At 59.3% G+C, this 15,922-nt stretch overlaps 1 protein-coding gene across 1 annotated transcript in view; it reads left to right on the top strand.

The window, feature by feature from the left end:
- Window positions 1-241: 241 nt before the first annotated feature.
- The window catches only part of PCDH1 (protocadherin 1), a gene marked incomplete at its 3' end in the record, with an annotated part of 52,692 nt that continues 37,011 nt past the window's right edge, over window positions 242-15,922 (top strand). The window contains exons 1-3 of the mRNA XM_080353153.1: window positions 242-747; window positions 6,419-7,233; window positions 8,822-11,014. Coding sequence (XP_080209279.1) covers window positions 684-747; window positions 6,419-7,233; window positions 8,822-11,014 — 3,072 coding nt within the window. The 5' untranslated portion in view covers window positions 242-683. The remainder of the gene's footprint in view (window positions 748-6,418; window positions 7,234-8,821; window positions 11,015-15,922) is intronic.

Consider the following 15,922-nt stretch of genomic DNA (forward strand, 5'->3'; position numbering starts at 1 on the left):
CCCTGCCAGCCGGCCCCCCTTTCCCCGTGTAGTGAGGCTGCGGGGGTGTGAAGCGCCGGGTGGAAAAACAAATGGATGAATAAATAAATTCGAACGCCGGGCGGGGAGCGAAAAGGGAGACCCGTCCCACGCGTGTGCTGGTGAGAAGTGGAGGGGTCTCTGGGGTGAGGAGGTCCCAGGGGGCTGCAGGGATTCCCCCCCATTTCTCCACCGCCACGGGGCTTAGCGCAGTGCCTGCACCCCGGAGCCCGGCGGGCTCTGCCCGGTAGCCGGTGCCCGCCGGTCCCGGCCCGGCTGGGCTCGGGATCTGATAAGGAGCCGGAGCTCCACCTTCCCGTGGTGGCGGCGAGAGGCGGAGGCAGCGGGGAGGGGGGTGGAAGGGGCCGTGCCTGCGCTGCGCTTCCCTTGCACATCCTCACACACACCGAGGGACGGAGGCGGGCACGGACGGAGCTGCCCACCGGGGCTGCCGCCAGCCCTGCCGCCGCCGCTCCGCCGGAGGAGCCGCAGCCCCGGCCCGGAGAAGGGGGGCGGTTCCCACGGGACATTTTTTTTCTTGTCCCCCTCCTTTTTTTTTTAATCCTTTTTTTTTTTTTAAAAAAAAAATTTGCTTTTCATCCGTGGATAACGATCGAGAGGAGCCGGGAGGGCGGGGGGAGCCCGGTCCCGGCGGGGAGGAGGCGATGCAGACGCCGCTGGATCAGCGCGCAAGGGGCCAGCACGGAGCGCAGCGCCGTCCGCATCTAAGTAAGGGCTGCGCTAGGACCCGGAGCCCCCGCACCGCGGCCGCAGAGAGCTGCGGTGCGGTGCGGTGCGGAGCGGGGCGGGATACTCCGGGCGGGAGCGCGGGGCCGGGCGGCGGCGGGAACGGCGCTGGCGAGAATCCCGCTCCGCGCTTCTCCGCGCCGGGGTGCGCGGGGCTCCGCGGGAAGCGGCGGCGGGCGGCTCCCGGTTACCGATCCCGCCGGCGCTGCCACTTGTTGTGCGCGGAGCGGGGCCAGCCCGGCGCGGGCAGCGTGGGTGGGTGGCGTGGGGTGGCTGTGGGTGTGTGACTGGGTCGGGGTGAGCCCGTTTGTTTTTTATTTTTTTTGTGCCGTCGGGGGTGGCTCTGAGTGTGTGTCCCCCATCCACCCCTGAGTGTGTGCACCCGGGGTGTGAGCGCGGCTCGGGGTGCGCTGGTGCGTGGGAGCGAGAGAAGTTGCGGATGGGAAGCGGCTGGGAGTCGGGGCGAGTGCTGGGTGCTGGAGCGGGTCTGTGCGTGTGTGCGTGTGTGCGGGAGGAGAGGGGTGAAGGGGTCTGGCAGGTGGCTCCGTGGCGGGGTGTCCATGCGTGGGTGTGCGTGTGTCAGCGGGGTGTGGGTTCCAGGAGTGATGTGGGGTGCGGGTGTGTGCGGGAAGCGGGGTATCTGTGTTATCAAGGGGTGTATGTGCCGGTGAGTGTGTGAGTGGGCTGTACGTGCCTGCGCCTCAGAAAAATCCCTGTTTCCTCGCCTTTACGCCAAGCTGAGCGTGAAGCCGGTGCCAGGAGAGCGGCTCCGGTGGTTTTTCCACGGGTATCTGCGTGTCTGTGCATGTACGTCTGTGTGTGTGCGGGGCTGGCAGGACGCGCCCCGGCCGTGTCCCGAGGTTCGCCGGGGAGCGGCGGAGCGGGGCGCTGCGTGCCCGGAGCTTCAGCCCGGGCAGCCCCGCCGGGGTCCAGGGAGCCGCGGCCGCAGCGGCCGTTGAAGGGAGCCCGGCTCCAGCCTCCCTCCAGCCGGCGGGTTCGGGGGGGACCGGGAGCCGCGGCTTTCCCCGGCACCCTGCGGGGTAGGGGGTCCCCTATCTCCCCTTCCTAAAGCTCCCCCGGCCCCTCCAGGCTGTGGTCCTGGAGAAGAGCCGTTCCCGCTGCTACTGGCTCCCTGCGGCCCTGCCGGGGTGTTTCAGGCCCGCGACATTTTTGCTTTCCCCCAGGACTCCCCTTCAGGCTGGGATGACGAGCAGGATGGTGGTGGGGAGGGTGGGACAGGAACCCACTGGATCCCGGTGAGGCCGTGGGGGACCCCCGGGGTGGAAGGATGGGGGCTGCCACCCTGGGAAGGCTCTGACAGGTCTCTGTCTCACTGGCTACCAGACTTGGAAAGGATGTGGAGGAGGCAGGAGGAGGGAGGGCCCGGGGATTCGCCCTCTTTTGATCACTATGTAGCTCCTAAGAGATGATTTTGGGGTAAAGCTGATCACAAGTGAGTGGGGTTCCTCGTTGTGGGGTGCTCCGGCTCAGGGTGCTCGGGCCCAGCCTGGATAAATGCTGAGCAGCCGCAGTAGCAGCCAGAGCTGGAGAAACTGTGGGACGTGCCACAAAATGCCCAGGATTCAGCCCATCCATACCTTCCGATGCAGGACCGAACATCAGTGGCCATTTTTCAGACAATATGGTCCTTGATCTTGGCCCCTCGCGTGGAGTGGAGCCGCGATAAGCATTTGCTGCTTGCTCGGGTGTTGCTCCAGCTTCGAGCGTCAGAGCAGAGCTTGGGGGGTGGGGGGGTGGGGAATTAGTACTTGTGTGCTCAGTGCAGGGTTTGGATAGACTTGTGAGCATGGCTCCGAGCCACGCAATCAGCCGTTGGGAGCAGTAAGAGGGTGGACTTTGGTGCCCGTTCCCGGAGCGGCGCTGCCTTCTGTGGAACTGGGCCAAGGGGCTGTGGGAATCACAGGGAACACAGGCTTGTTCAAGCAGTTGCTTAAATTCTCAGTGCTTTATAACCTCTCTCTCATTAGGGCTTGTTTTCTTTTCGGGAGGGATGGCTGAATTCTGTAGGATTTTGCATGCCACTGTCCTCTGAGAGCTTCCCAGTCATGCATTAAGCAGCGTGACTAACGCCTCTCTCATGTGGTTCAGTCTCTCTCACACTCTCCCCGTAGGGAGAATTGTGTGTGCGGAGGAATAGTTGTTTTGGGAGGGGTTTTTATTTTTAAGTGCTCTGTGCTCTGCCAGCAGGTCGGAAAAAGGTGCCTGGCACCGGAGAAGAAAGTGTGGGATGGTCCTTAGATCCCATGGGAAAATAGCCTAATGCCTTGGACTGGCCCCTGGGAAGCCTCTGTCTCCTGCACAGACGTGCTTTTCCCCAGTGGTGGAGGCTTCTGCCTCCTCCTCCTCCTCCTCACGCCTAGCTCTGGGCTCTCACGTCTGCGCTGTGTCATTCGCACCCTTAGGCACCAAGCAGGATTCCTTACCCCAGTGAACCCGAGGCCCCTCACACCCGCCGGCAGTCCCTTTATGGGGTGACGGTCCCACTTGGTCCCAGCCCCTCTCTTCTTCCAGCCTCCCTGCTTTGGAGGGTTCTTTCACCTGTGGGAACAGGGCTTGGGTTCAGGCTCCAGCCCTGTTTTTGGAGCAGAAAGCGTGGGTGCTGGGCGCCCTTGGGTGACTCCCTTCCTCCTCCAGGCTGGTAGAGGGCTCCTGGTGTTTCCAGCGCCTGGGTCCCTCCCTCCTGGCTCAGTCAGGGCTGCGTGAGGCATCACCCCGTGTTGGGACTTTTACCTTTAGCTGTGATCTTCCACCTCACCCCAAGGCTTAGTCAGGATGGCGCTACGTCATTGGCAGCCAGGGCCCAGCCTAATGCAAACAGTGTTGTGCAAACAGCCCAGCGGCAGATGCAGGTGCCTCTGCTGGATGGGGCATCCTCTGGGAGCACCTTCCCAGCAGCCGGGGCTGCCCGTCTTCGCTTTCTCACCACGCAGTCATTTCCAAAGGGCACACAGGGCACCAGGGTGATGAAGCTCAGTGCGGGTTCAGACACCCCATGAAGGCAGACGGATGTGTTGGGGGGCACGGGGCAAGTGCACACGCGTGCTGTGGGCAGACACACATGTGACCCAGCTGGGGTGTGCACACACACAAGTACCTCTGCACAGGGTGACATCATATGAATGCACAGCCGGTGATGATAGGGGCGACAGGGGCACGCACACATGCTCCCCTTGCGCAGGCACACACGTTACTTGGTGCACGCACACGTGCGCTCGGTGCAGGGATGCAAACTCGTGTCTGGTGCACAGGCTCTCCCAGGGCAAGCACGGATGTTCTCCTCACAGTGCGTGCACGCGTGTGGCACATCTGCACACCCTGCTAGTGCACACGTGTGCATGTGCATGCTTTGTCCTAGAGACACACGATTGTGCTCTGTGCAGGTGCACACACACACACATAAACACTCATAGTGCACAGACAGATACATGCATAGTCACTGCAGATGCATGTGTGTGCGTGTACACGCGTTGCTGGATTTTGCCTGTATTGACGCAGGGGTGCATTGTGTTTCTGCTCAGCTTCTTATGCTCTCCATCCTCAGCCCTGTGCAGAAGTCTTGTTTGTCTCCTCCTGTCCTCCCAGGTTCATACATCTCGGAGGCATCCACACACAGAGCTGGTCTGGACAGTTGTGGATGCCCTCAGCAAGGTGGCAATATCTCTTTTCTGCACGAAGAGTGCTTGAAGGAGAAGGGAGTAGGGTCAGGCTAGGGCCTGTGTCAGGACCATGGTTTCATCTCCAGAAACACATATTTTCACCTGTGGAGGGAGAGCTCCTCTCTTCCGTGCCATGGATGAAGCAGTTGTTCATGGGGAAGTGGATGGGTGGAGGGACTGGGAGCTGCTGGCTCGTGGAAAGTACCTGAGTGGGCAGCGCAGGATGCTCCACTTGTTGAGGATCTTTACAATGCCAGGATCTGCACAGGGAATCAGGCAATTGCTATGTGTGACACCACAGTGGGGAGATGGTGGAGGAACGTTCACCCATCCCAGAGGCTGGGTACAGGCTGTGGAGAAAGCAAGCGATGGGAGTGGGGAGAGAGGGTTGCTGCTGTGGGGCCATGTCAGATGCTTGTGGCTGTTGATTTTAGGGCATCCAACCACCCAGCCTGGCTTTCTGAGTGCCAGCGAGCTGGGCTGCACCCCTTCATGGCTCAGCAGAGGCTGTGTGGGTGCACCTGGACCATGGAGAAGGAGGGTGCGTTCCCAGAACAGAAAGCGGGGGATGAAAAAACTGGTGGCCAGGCACAGTATCAGGCAGAGGCTTGGTGACAGGGCATGTGGCTTGGTACAGAAGGGGACAATCTCTCTGGGTCTGGCAATGCGCCTGTCACTTCCTCTGCAGTGTGTGTATACTGGGAGGAGGTTTCCAGTGGCTGGGTGCCTGTGGTGCAGCGTGTGCAGTGTGTGTCTCTGCAATGCAGGGGGGCAGCACTGCTGTCACTGCCTCTGCTGCTGGTGGGATGGACATTGGGACAACACGGGGCTGTCCGTGTGGGGCAGCGTGGGCACCCAGTGCGTGCGTGCAGTGTCCCAGTCTGGAGTGGGAGGGAATGGAAAGGAACTATGTCTGCAGTGAGGGAAGGGAACAGTATTTGCTGGCACAGGGTGTGGGGTTGCCTAGTGACTGTGCAGCAGAGGGGAGATGCTGTGCCTGCCATTGCAGTGTGCTGGGGCTGTACAGCGCTACTGCTCCTTGGAGACATACAGGGTCTGTATGTCTTGGAGACATGGGGTCTATCTGCACGGCAGTGCAGGTTGGGCAGTGAGTCTGTGTCCTACTCTTTCTGCCAGGGGTGCACAGGCATGCCAGTGCCCTGTATGCAGTGCGGGATGGATGATGCACGGGGCTCCTGCATCCCTGAAGTGCCGGGTGGGTGGTGCCTTCGTATGTAGCAGTGCGAGGCTGGCAGTGCCGCCTGTGTTGGCAGTGCAGGGAGGGCACTGCCCTGTGTCCCTGCAGTGACGGATCAGATTGCTCTGTATCCTGGTAGTGCTCCATGCCAGTGCAGTGCTGGATGGGTAGCAGCCCACCATCTCTGCAGAACAGACAGAGCCCCTGCCCCACTTTTGGTGTTCCTGGCTATGGAGGACTGGTGGATGTGGAGAGTGCCACTGTGTTCCCACCATGTGTGGCAGGCAGTGTTCCTGCAGTGCATCGTGTACAATGCTCCTGTGTTTCTGTGGTGAGAAGCCGCCCCTGTGCCTGGCTGGCTCCCATCGGGTTGCTGGCAGCAGGCTGCGTGCAGTCTACCCTGTTAGTGTGCCTCGTTGGGTCTAATTACAGTTTGCGTGGTGACGAAGAGGGTGGACAGTGGCAGGAGTGGCAGTGCAAGTGACACGAAGGCTGAGGTTTCAGTGACGGGGTTGCTCACTCAAGCAGGGCGTTGCAGGAACTTTGCAAGCTGGAACTGGTCCTCCTGGGCACTTGCTTGCCGAGGCTGCCAGGAGGCTGTGGCAGGGGTCAGCTCTGGCAGGCAAGCCCCTGAACACCCTTCCCTTTGGGGGGCTGCTTTGGGACCACGTGCAGTCCTGCATGGCACCAAAAGGGATATGCCAGGGAAGTGGGCTGGGGCGGAGAAATCCTGAGGACTGGGGGCTGTCTGACCTCCCATGTATGTGTCCCCTTGCAGCTCCCCTGCAGCGCAGGATGAAACTGCTGGCATCCTGCATGGGCCTGTGGCTCCTCTTCCAGCTCCCTGCCGTGGTCTCTGGGACGCGTGTGGTCTACAAAGTGCAGGAGGAACAACCCCCCAACACCCTCATAGGGAGCCTGGCCTCCGACTACGGCTTCCCAGACGTGGGGCACCTCTACAAGCTGGAAGTGGGGGCCCCATACCTACGTGTGGATGGCAAGACTGGGGACATCTACACCACAGAAACCTCCATCGACCGGGAGAGCTTGCGTGAATGCCAGTACCTGCTGCCCGGAGAGCCCTGCTTCCTGGAGTTTGAAGTGTCCATCACTGACCTGATCTTGAACAGCAGCCCACGCCTGCTCGAGGGGCAGATAGAGGTGCTCGATATCAATGACAACACCCCCAACTTTGCCTCACCTGTTCTCACCCTCTCCATCCCTGAAAACACTAACATCGGGACGCTCTTCCCCATCCCCCTAGCCATGGACAGGGACTCAGGCCCCAATGGCGTTGCCTCATATGAGCTGACGGCTGGTCCGGAGGCGCAGGAGCTCTTTGGGCTGCAGGTGGCAGAGGATCAGGATGAGAAGCAGCCGCAGCTGATTGTCATGGGGAACCTGGACCGGGAGCAGTGGGACTCCTACGATCTGACCATCAAGGTGCAGGACGGAGGCAACCCCCCGCGGGCGAGCAGCGCCCTGCTTCGCATCACCATCCTGGACATGAACGACAACGCACCCAAGTTCGAGAAGGCCCTGTATGAGGCAGAGCTCTCTGAAAACAGCCCCGTGGGGCACTCTGTCCTCCAGGTGAGTGCATGGGCTTTCCTCTCCTCCCTAACCCCCTCCTGCCTGGCTGCAGCAGGGACAACCTGGGGAGCATTTATACGGCCACCTGCTGCCACGGTTCCTCAAGGGAGGAGGGAGCCTAGAAGGGCTATAAGCCATAGGAACGCACAATGTCACCTGGGGCCAATGGGCAGGCAAGTCCCTGGGATGTCACATCTGCTAAAATGAGGCTGAAAAGGATGTGCAGGGAGATGAGCCAGAGTGGTGGCTGCGGGACACAACAGAGGGGCAGCAGCAGGGCTGGGGGTAGGTGGGAGCAAGGCTGAGAGTTACAGGAGGGCTGGGACCCAACGTCTATGGGGAGGCTGGCTTCATGCCAGAGCGGTCTCAATGCTGCCCGTAGACAAGACATAGACCCTTTCATAAGTTGCATTCTCTCAGCCGCTCCGTGGAAACTCAGGCTTGCACAGGAGATGAGGGGCAGGCAGCACCCCTGCTGCCCCTCTGGGGGAACTCCCCATGACTCCGGGGGGTTTCGCTGTCTGCAGGGGCCTGGGGCTCTGCCCTGTCTCAGGCAGCAGTGCAAACCAGCCCGGGGAGCCCGAGGGGTTGGATCTCGGTGGATTCGGCTTGGAGGGGGCATTGAGACGATAGTAGCCGACATCTGTTTATCTGCAGCTGCCATCTTAATAAGCGGAGCGCGGCCAGCTCTCATCTGCTTGCTAATTCTGATGTGAATTTTTTTAAGAATTCATTTTTCACTGTTAAGAGAATGGAAGTTGGAAGCAGATAAGGGAGCCGTGCGGCCGGGAGGAGAATGGGCTGAGACGCCGCTGCTGCCATTGCTCAGCTTTTATCTTTCAGGGGGAAAATGACTTCCACCTTTTTTGTGAGTGGAGGTAAAAGGTGGAATTTACATTTAACAACTTTCGTTCTCCATCCAAATCTGCTGAGCAAGATAACGGCAGAGCAGCAAATGGTGCAGAGAAGAGGCTGCTCGGAGAGCCGATTAGGGAGGCAAATGTTAGACAAACCTCATCTTCTTTAGAAAGCAAATAATAGGTGTAGAGGCAGGTTTATGTGAATGCAGAGCTCCTGACAGGCAGGCAGGGATGGCTGGTGCCATGCAAAGCTTGGGCAGCCCCGGTCCTCGCTTGGCTGCATTGCTGAATGCTGGGATGGAGCTGCTGTAGCTCCGCACATCCTCACCTCCCTCCTCATCCTCACCTCAGCCTGACAGTTGCTTGATCCCCGCTTGGGGAGGGTTTTGCAGAGTGGGCATTGCTGGAGATGTCTCTCGCTGCTGCTGCCTGGGTTGCAGCGGCATGGATTCCCGGAGGATTCCCTGCATGCCAGAGCTGGCCGGGAAGGGAGCACGGCCAACCAGCCCAGCCGGTTTCACTGGAAGAGCAAGGAAAAGCCTCCATGCCGGAGGGCCTCTTCCAGCTGCTCTGCCTGTCCCAGGCTCTTTGCCCCATAGTCCTTGGCCCCAGAAGAGGAAATCCTGGTTTTTCCTCCCAGAGGAGACTGTGGTGGGCAGCACGGCAGTTTGCAGAGAGGCTCATGCTGCCTTGCCCCCCTGCTCACCGTTTATACCTCCACCCTGCAGGTGAAAGCCAACGACTCGGACCAGGGTGCCAATGCCGAGATCGACTACTCCTTCCACCAAGCCTCAGACATGGTGCGTCGGCTGCTGCGCCTGGACCGTGCTACAGGGCTCATCACCGTGCAGGGCCCCATTGACCGCGAGGACGTCAACATCCTCAAGTTCTCTGTCATGGCCAAAGACAAGGGGGCCAACCCCAAGAGCGCCCGCACCCAGGTGGTGGTCACCATCAAGGACATGAATGACAATGCACCCTCCATAGAGATCCGAGGTATCGGGCTCGTCACCCACCAGGATGGCATGGCAAACATCTCGGAGGACGTACCAGTAGAGACAGCAGTGGCTCTGGTGCAGGTGTCCGACCGAGATGAGGGCGAAAATGCCGTGGTGACCTGCGTGGTGGCTGGTGATGTCCCGTTCCAGCTGCGGCAGGCTAGTGAAACAGGGAGTGACAGCAAGAAGAAATATTTCCTACAGACCACCACACCGCTGGACTATGAATCGGTGAAGGATTACACTATTGAGATTGTGGCGGTGGACTCAGGGAACCCGCCCCTTTCCAGTACCAACTCTTTGAAGGTGCAGGTGATGGATGTGAATGACAATGCACCCGTCTTTAGCCAGAGCTTCACCGAGGTGGCCTTCCCTGAGAACAACGAGCCAGACGACCTGGTGATGGAGGTGAGCGCCAGTGATGCTGACAGCGGCTCCAATGCCAAGCTGGTTTACTCCCTGGTGACAGACCCCTCCTCCAAGGGCTCCTTCACCATTGACCCCGACTCTGGGGAGATCCGGGTGAAGGCGGTGCTGGACCGAGAGCAGCGGGAGCGCTATGAGTTCTTGGTGGTGGCAGCAGACAAGGGCAGCCCCAGCCTCAAGGGCACAGCATCTGTGGCCATCAATGTCATGGACAGGAATGACAATGACCCCAAGTTCATGCTGAGCGGCTACAACTTCTCAGTGATGGAGAACATGCCACCCCTCAGCCCTGTGGGCATGGTGACAGTGATTGATGCTGACAAAGGAGAAAATGCCCGCATCCAGCTGTCGGTGGAGCAAGACAATGGGGATTTTGTCATCCAGAATGGCACTGGCACCATCCTCTCCAGCATCTCTTTTGACCGGGAGCAGCAGAGCACGTACACCTTCCGACTCAAGGCAGTGGACGGTGGGGATCCTCCCAGGTCTGCCTATGTGGGGGTGACCATCAATGTCTTGGATGAGAATGATAATGCACCCTTCATCACATCGCCCTCCAATGCCACCTACAAACACATCCTGCCCCACACCAGCCCTGGCCAGCAGGTGAGCAAGGTCAAGGCGGAGGACATTGACTCTGGTGTCAACGCAGAGTTGACCTACAGCATCACAGGAGGCAACCCTTTTGAGCTCTTCCAGATCTCCCCGCACAGTGGAGATATCACCCTCGAGAAGGAGATCCTGCGCAAGCACCATGGCCTGCACCGCTTGGTAGTGCGTGTCAATGACAAGGGCAAGCCCTCGCGGCACGGCACAGCGCTGGTCCACTTCTACGTCAATGAGACACTGGCCAACCGCACACTGCTGGACACGCTAGTGGGGCACAGTCTGGACACACCACTCGACATAGACATCGCTGGAGACCCCGAATATGAGCGCAGCAAGCAGCGAAGCAACATTCTCTTTGGGGTCATCGCTGGCATCGTGGCTGTCACCCTGGTCATTGTGCTGGTTGTCCTGGTGCGCTACTGCCGACAGCGGGAGGCCAAGAGTGGCTACCAGGCAGGCAAGAAGGAGACCAAGGACCTGTATGCACCCAAGCAGGCCAGCAAGAGTAGCAAGAACAAGAGCAAGGTGAAGAAGAGCAAGTCCCCGAAGCCTCCCAAGCCCACAGAGGATGAGGAGGAGACAGGGCTGCAGAAATCGCTCAAGTTCAACCTCATGAATGACTCTGTCAGTGACAGCCCCCGCATCCACCTGCCCCTCAACTACCCTCCAGGCAGCCCAGACCTGGGTCGCCACTACCGCTCCAACTCGCCGCTGCCTTCTATCCAGCTGCAGCCTCAGTCGCCCTCTGCCTCCAAGAAGCATCAAGTGGTGCAGGACCTGCCGGCCACCAACACCTTTGTTGGCACCGGGGACAACAACTCAACGGGCTCTGAGCAGTACTCAGACTACAGCTACCGCACCAATCCCCAGAAATACACCAACAAGCAGGTAGGAGAGCTCATCCTGAGGCCGGCAGCGGCCCCCTCCCTGAACCGGGGAGCCATCTGGACAGAGGTGTGGGAGTGAGCATGGACTGGCCCCCAGCCCTGCATGCACAGTCTTGGGGGATGGCAGAGAACTACCCCGGAGCTGAACCACGGAGCCTGGTTGTGGGGCAGGGAGGGGATGGGGATGGTGGGAGGGGGAGGCCAAAAACTGTTGGAACCCTTGTCAGACCACCTGGGGCTGGGTCCTGGCAGCACTGCCTGGGTGACGGTGACGTGAAGGGTGCTGCATGTGTGTGCCTCTGCATGTGGAGCTCCGAGGAGGGAATCCCACCCACCCAGGTCCTCTAGAGGGACCAGCTCTAAGAGCACTGTGGAGGGCAATGCCCATCCTCCCATCCATCCCTCTGCTTGGGCTGACTCGTGGGAAAGACAAACCGGTCCTGCTCCTGACACAGCTTTGGGCACCCGGTTTCCAGCCCTGCCCCTGTCCAGGGAGCAGCAAGGAAGGTGCTAGCCTTGCCGTTGCCAGCCCGGCTCTGCTGGTGTGGCTGAACCTTTCACCATCCATACGCAAAGCCGCCCAAAAGGCAGTTTTGCACCAGCTGTGGCTGCCCGGGCAGGTGGGGCTGGGTGGAGGAGAAAAACTCTGCCTTTTTCCCAGGCTCAGGCTCTGGTTTCCCCCAGGCTTGGGCCCTCTGCCATAGCTGGTGCAGAGAAAACCAGGCTTCCCTTAGTGTGAGCATTGGGCCCAGAGCTACGGCTCTGTGAGAGCCATGCTGCAGCTGCTGCAGCGGGGCAGAGCGGATCCCGGGGGCTCAGGTCTGTCCGTGTGCCGCGTTTGGGGCTGGGTCTCATGCTCGGGACTGGAGGTGCGGGGCACCGGGGTCTCTGCTGTGTGCTGCAGTTGGGTCACTGCTCTTGGTCTAGCCAGCGGTTTCTGCTGCGTGCGGGGCAGGGCGGAGGTAGGTCTTGGCTGCGGATGGCGAAGGGCTGCTTGCTGGTGTGCACTGGAGCTTAGAGCTGTCCCAGGAGGTCATGGGACAAGCCCAGAGCTTTCAGGACCTTCTTTTCTTGGTCTATCTGGCCAGTTAGCTTGCACATTTCTGCTTTGGCGCCTGTCACGTCTATCCTTAACTAGCTAGGAAGGGAGGAGGGGGACGAGTGCCTGTGGCTTTGCTTTCTTCCTGGGGCCCCGTGGGTGAGGACCACCCACTCCCCCAACATGCTGTACCCTCTGTGCCCTATGGAGATCCCTGCTCCCTTCTTTGTACCCCAGTGAGTGGCAGGCTGGGCTCCTGCTGTGGGGCTGAGCTCAGCTGCCCTGTTGGATTTGATTTCAATAAAGTTTTCTATTTTTGACCGGTTGTGCTTTATTTTCCTTGCTGCCACTGAGGATGGCCTTGCTCCCAGCAATTTCCCAGGCATATTTTCCATGTCCTCAGCCACTGGAGCACCCAGGCCCCGCAGCACCCAGTAGCGATGCTCACGTGGGCCGGCCATCTCCACAAGCTCTCCAACCATGCCTCAGCATGGCCAGTCCAAAGGCCTCAGGGTACTAACTCCCTCTCCCCAGACTGACGTCTCCCATCCCCAGTGACTGCCAGGCCCTCTAAGGAGATAGCTTCCCCGAGGACACAGTTCACAATACATGCATGTACATACACACACATGTGTATGTGTGTGGAAGCAAATGCAGTCTCAGCCATGGACCAGCCATCCCACCTTTCTTCCACCCCAATATCACCCTGCAGAGCTTCTCCTACTTCATCTCCATGTCCTTTTGAGACCCACCCATGTCCCAAAGCCAACGCATAGAGGAGCAGATTCCTGCCACGCGGTGTCTGGCTAGCATGACCCAAATCCTGCCGGCAAGGGCTGGAAGACGCCTGCCTCTTGCCTGCCACAGTGCTGGAATCAGGACACACTCGGTTGCAGATAGAGCCTTGGTGCGTCAGCAGCGCCTGGGGGAAGGAAGCACCCTAAGCAAGGTGCTCCTCTCAACCCGGGATGCAATGGGCATCCTGCAGCGAAGGAGAGGTAGCCATGCTCCCCATAAAGATGGCTCTGCCAGTGGGCAGGTCTGGGGTGATGCTGCTGCCATGGGGCTTGCTCAGGCTCTTGTCTCCAGCAGCTTGGAGAGAAGATGGATCTGGTAGGCAGGTGCAGTGCAGCACCCTGACCATCCTACACCCTCCTCCCTCCAGCCAAGCATCACATCTTGGGCATCCCCTCTTTTTCAAATTGGGGCAGACATCCCTGTGCCAATCACACCAGGTTCACCTCTTCCCTGGGGGCTCCAGCCAGCCGCACCAGGCTGCTAGAGAAGAGGAGCTCTGGCGCTAGGAGAGATTAGATCATCCGGGGAAACCAGTGGTTCTGGCTTCGGTGGTTTCAGCCCTGTGCCAGCGTTGGCTCTCACAGCCTCTTCGTTTGTTTTGCTAACAGCATAAGGTTTTATCTTGAACCATCCAGGAAGTGTCTGGGCCTCCTAGGCAGGCAGGGCTGGGACTTGCGGGGAGATGCGATGGCTGCAGAGCAGGAAAGGAGACACCAGCAACCACCTCAATAACTAGTGCCTGCAGGGCTGGGCAGGGCAGTCTAGGGGCTTGGCTCAGTGTTGCTATCTGCTTCCCTTTGGGAACATTCAGAGAGGAGTTTCCCTTCCTTCCTTGTCCTCAGTAGCTCCTTGATGAACCTGAGGCAAGAACACAACCTCTCAGATGCTGGCGTGGGCAGCATCTCTTTCTTCTGCCCATCTCCCAGGCTCTATCCTCTGGGGGTTTTTTTATACTGGGTGTTCTATGCTACATCCTTTCCTGACTGCACAAACTCCAGACTGCCCCTGGTCCTTACAGCGTGCCCCCCCGCCCCCTGCCACCGTCCGAGAAGCTATCTGGAGTGGAGTTAACTTCAGCATGCTGCTGTGAGCTCGGCAGAGGTGCCTGCACCTGCCTGCAGGCTCAGGAGCATGGCACAGTATTAATTACTCTCTGCGGGGCAGGAATAAGAGGAATATTGTAGCTGTAATGGGCAGAAATGAAATTGTCTTCATTTAGAATTTAGCTTAGAGTCTACATAAATTGCAGGCTTATGTGTTGGCAGATGTCTGGGAAAGTCTCCTACTGTCCTGGGTCAGTGGATTTTTCTCAAGGCCGTTCACGTGGAATGAGCTGATAAATGGATCCAGAAATGAGCTGCAGATGGAGCTGAGGGTTCATGGGGGACCTGCCCTGTTTTTCCCCAGTTTTGGAAAGACACTGAACTCAGAGAAGTTCCCAGGCACTGCAAATGAGCTTCTGCTCCTGGGATCAATTGCGCTTGGTTCAGATTTGGCTCTGGCATGCAGAGACCAAATGAAGGAGCGTGTTGAGAGGGAATGTTGAGGTCCTGGAGGCACCAGTGAGGGGCCTGAGCCCCAGCGGTGCTGGGAAGAGTGGCTGGGCTCTGCAAAGCACCTATGAATGCACAGTGGCTTGTGAGCATCACTGTGGGGCTTGTAGGAGCTGGGGGAGCACAAAAGGGGGTGAGTGGGTCATACACCATGCTGGCTTCTAGGGAGGCTGGTGAGATTGCTAGAGCCACACAAGCAAGGCAGGAATGTGCAGTGGCTCCTGGCAGGCGTGTGCTGGGGGGACTTTGGTTTATAGCAGGGAGGGGGTGCCTGTGCCTTGAGACAGCCTGGGGCATTTGGGACCTCAAGGTGAAGAGCTTCAGCCATGGAGATGAGCAATCCTGTTCGTACAGCCTGGCCTGTACAGCCAGAGATGTTGTGAGTGTGCGTGGGCTGTACTGCAGGGGGAGGTGACAGCAGGGTGTACTCAGCCTGCGCGTTGTGTGTGGGAGGCGGCAGCATGGTGCTCACAGCCTGTACCCCATGCAGGGGTGGCACAGAGGTGTGCATTGTCTCTGTGACACATGTACGGGATGCGTGGCAGGGCTAGGCAATGCGGGAGAAGGTGGCAAGGGGAGGGGTACAACCCCTGTCCTTGGAGAAGGTGGCACAGGGAGGGGTACAACCCCTGTCCCCAGAGGAGGTGGCAGCAGGATCGTGCAGGTTGTGTTGCAGTGGGAGGAGGCAACTGGCACCACAGGGAGAGGTGACACAGGGTTATGTGCAAGCTGTACTGTGGAGTAGTGGAAGTGGGTGCACACAACCTGTATGTGATGGGAGGGGACAGTGGGGTGTATAAAGCATGCAGCCTTGGCAGGTGACAACTCTGTAAGCATTTCTGCAAAGAGCAGTGGTGCTTGCTGTCCCTATGCCATTGAGAAGAGTATCAGGTCTCTCCTGCCTGATAGCTGTTGGCTCCACCAGCACTTGGGAACGCGTCCTTTGCTCCTTTGAAGGCTCGCCCAGTCTGTGCTACCTGCCTGGGGCTCCTCACATCAGGCTGGGCTGCCTGGGTGGCTTGTAGCGCTGGCCAGTTCCTCTCTTCCCACCCTTCTGAGACAGATGCTGCTCATTCCTCCCTGTCCTCCTCTTCCTCTCATTTCTCAGACCCCCAGGCCTGGTGCCCATGGAGCCAGTGTTGGTCTATGAACATGGGCTTCCCTAGCCTGGCTCTGAGGGACTTCTTTTTTCCCCTGACCCTCCCCTCTTCTCTTTCACAATTGTATCTGCTCGTCTCCATCCCTCTCTCCTGGTCTCTCCTCTTGCTCTGCTCAGGCAGTGACCTCCCCCCTCCCTGCCACCTTCCCCTCCCCATCAACCTCTCCGGACCAGCTGTCTGCTGGCCCCAATACAGAGGGATGCTGAGCCCTCTGCAGCACAGGGCTGAGTCCCTGGCTGGCTCAGACAGCCGAGCTCTGGATCCCCTGTGTGATGGAAGCTCTGGCTGTGTGGGCAGCCGCCGGGTCCAAGCCGTGCTGATTGATATTCCCAGCACTGCTCTGCCTGCTCGGCCGGGCT

This window comes from Nesoenas mayeri (genome assembly GCF_963082525.1).
Source record: "Nesoenas mayeri genome assembly, chromosome: 14".
Classification (NCBI taxonomy): Eukaryota; Metazoa; Chordata; class Aves; order Columbiformes; family Columbidae; genus Nesoenas; species Nesoenas mayeri.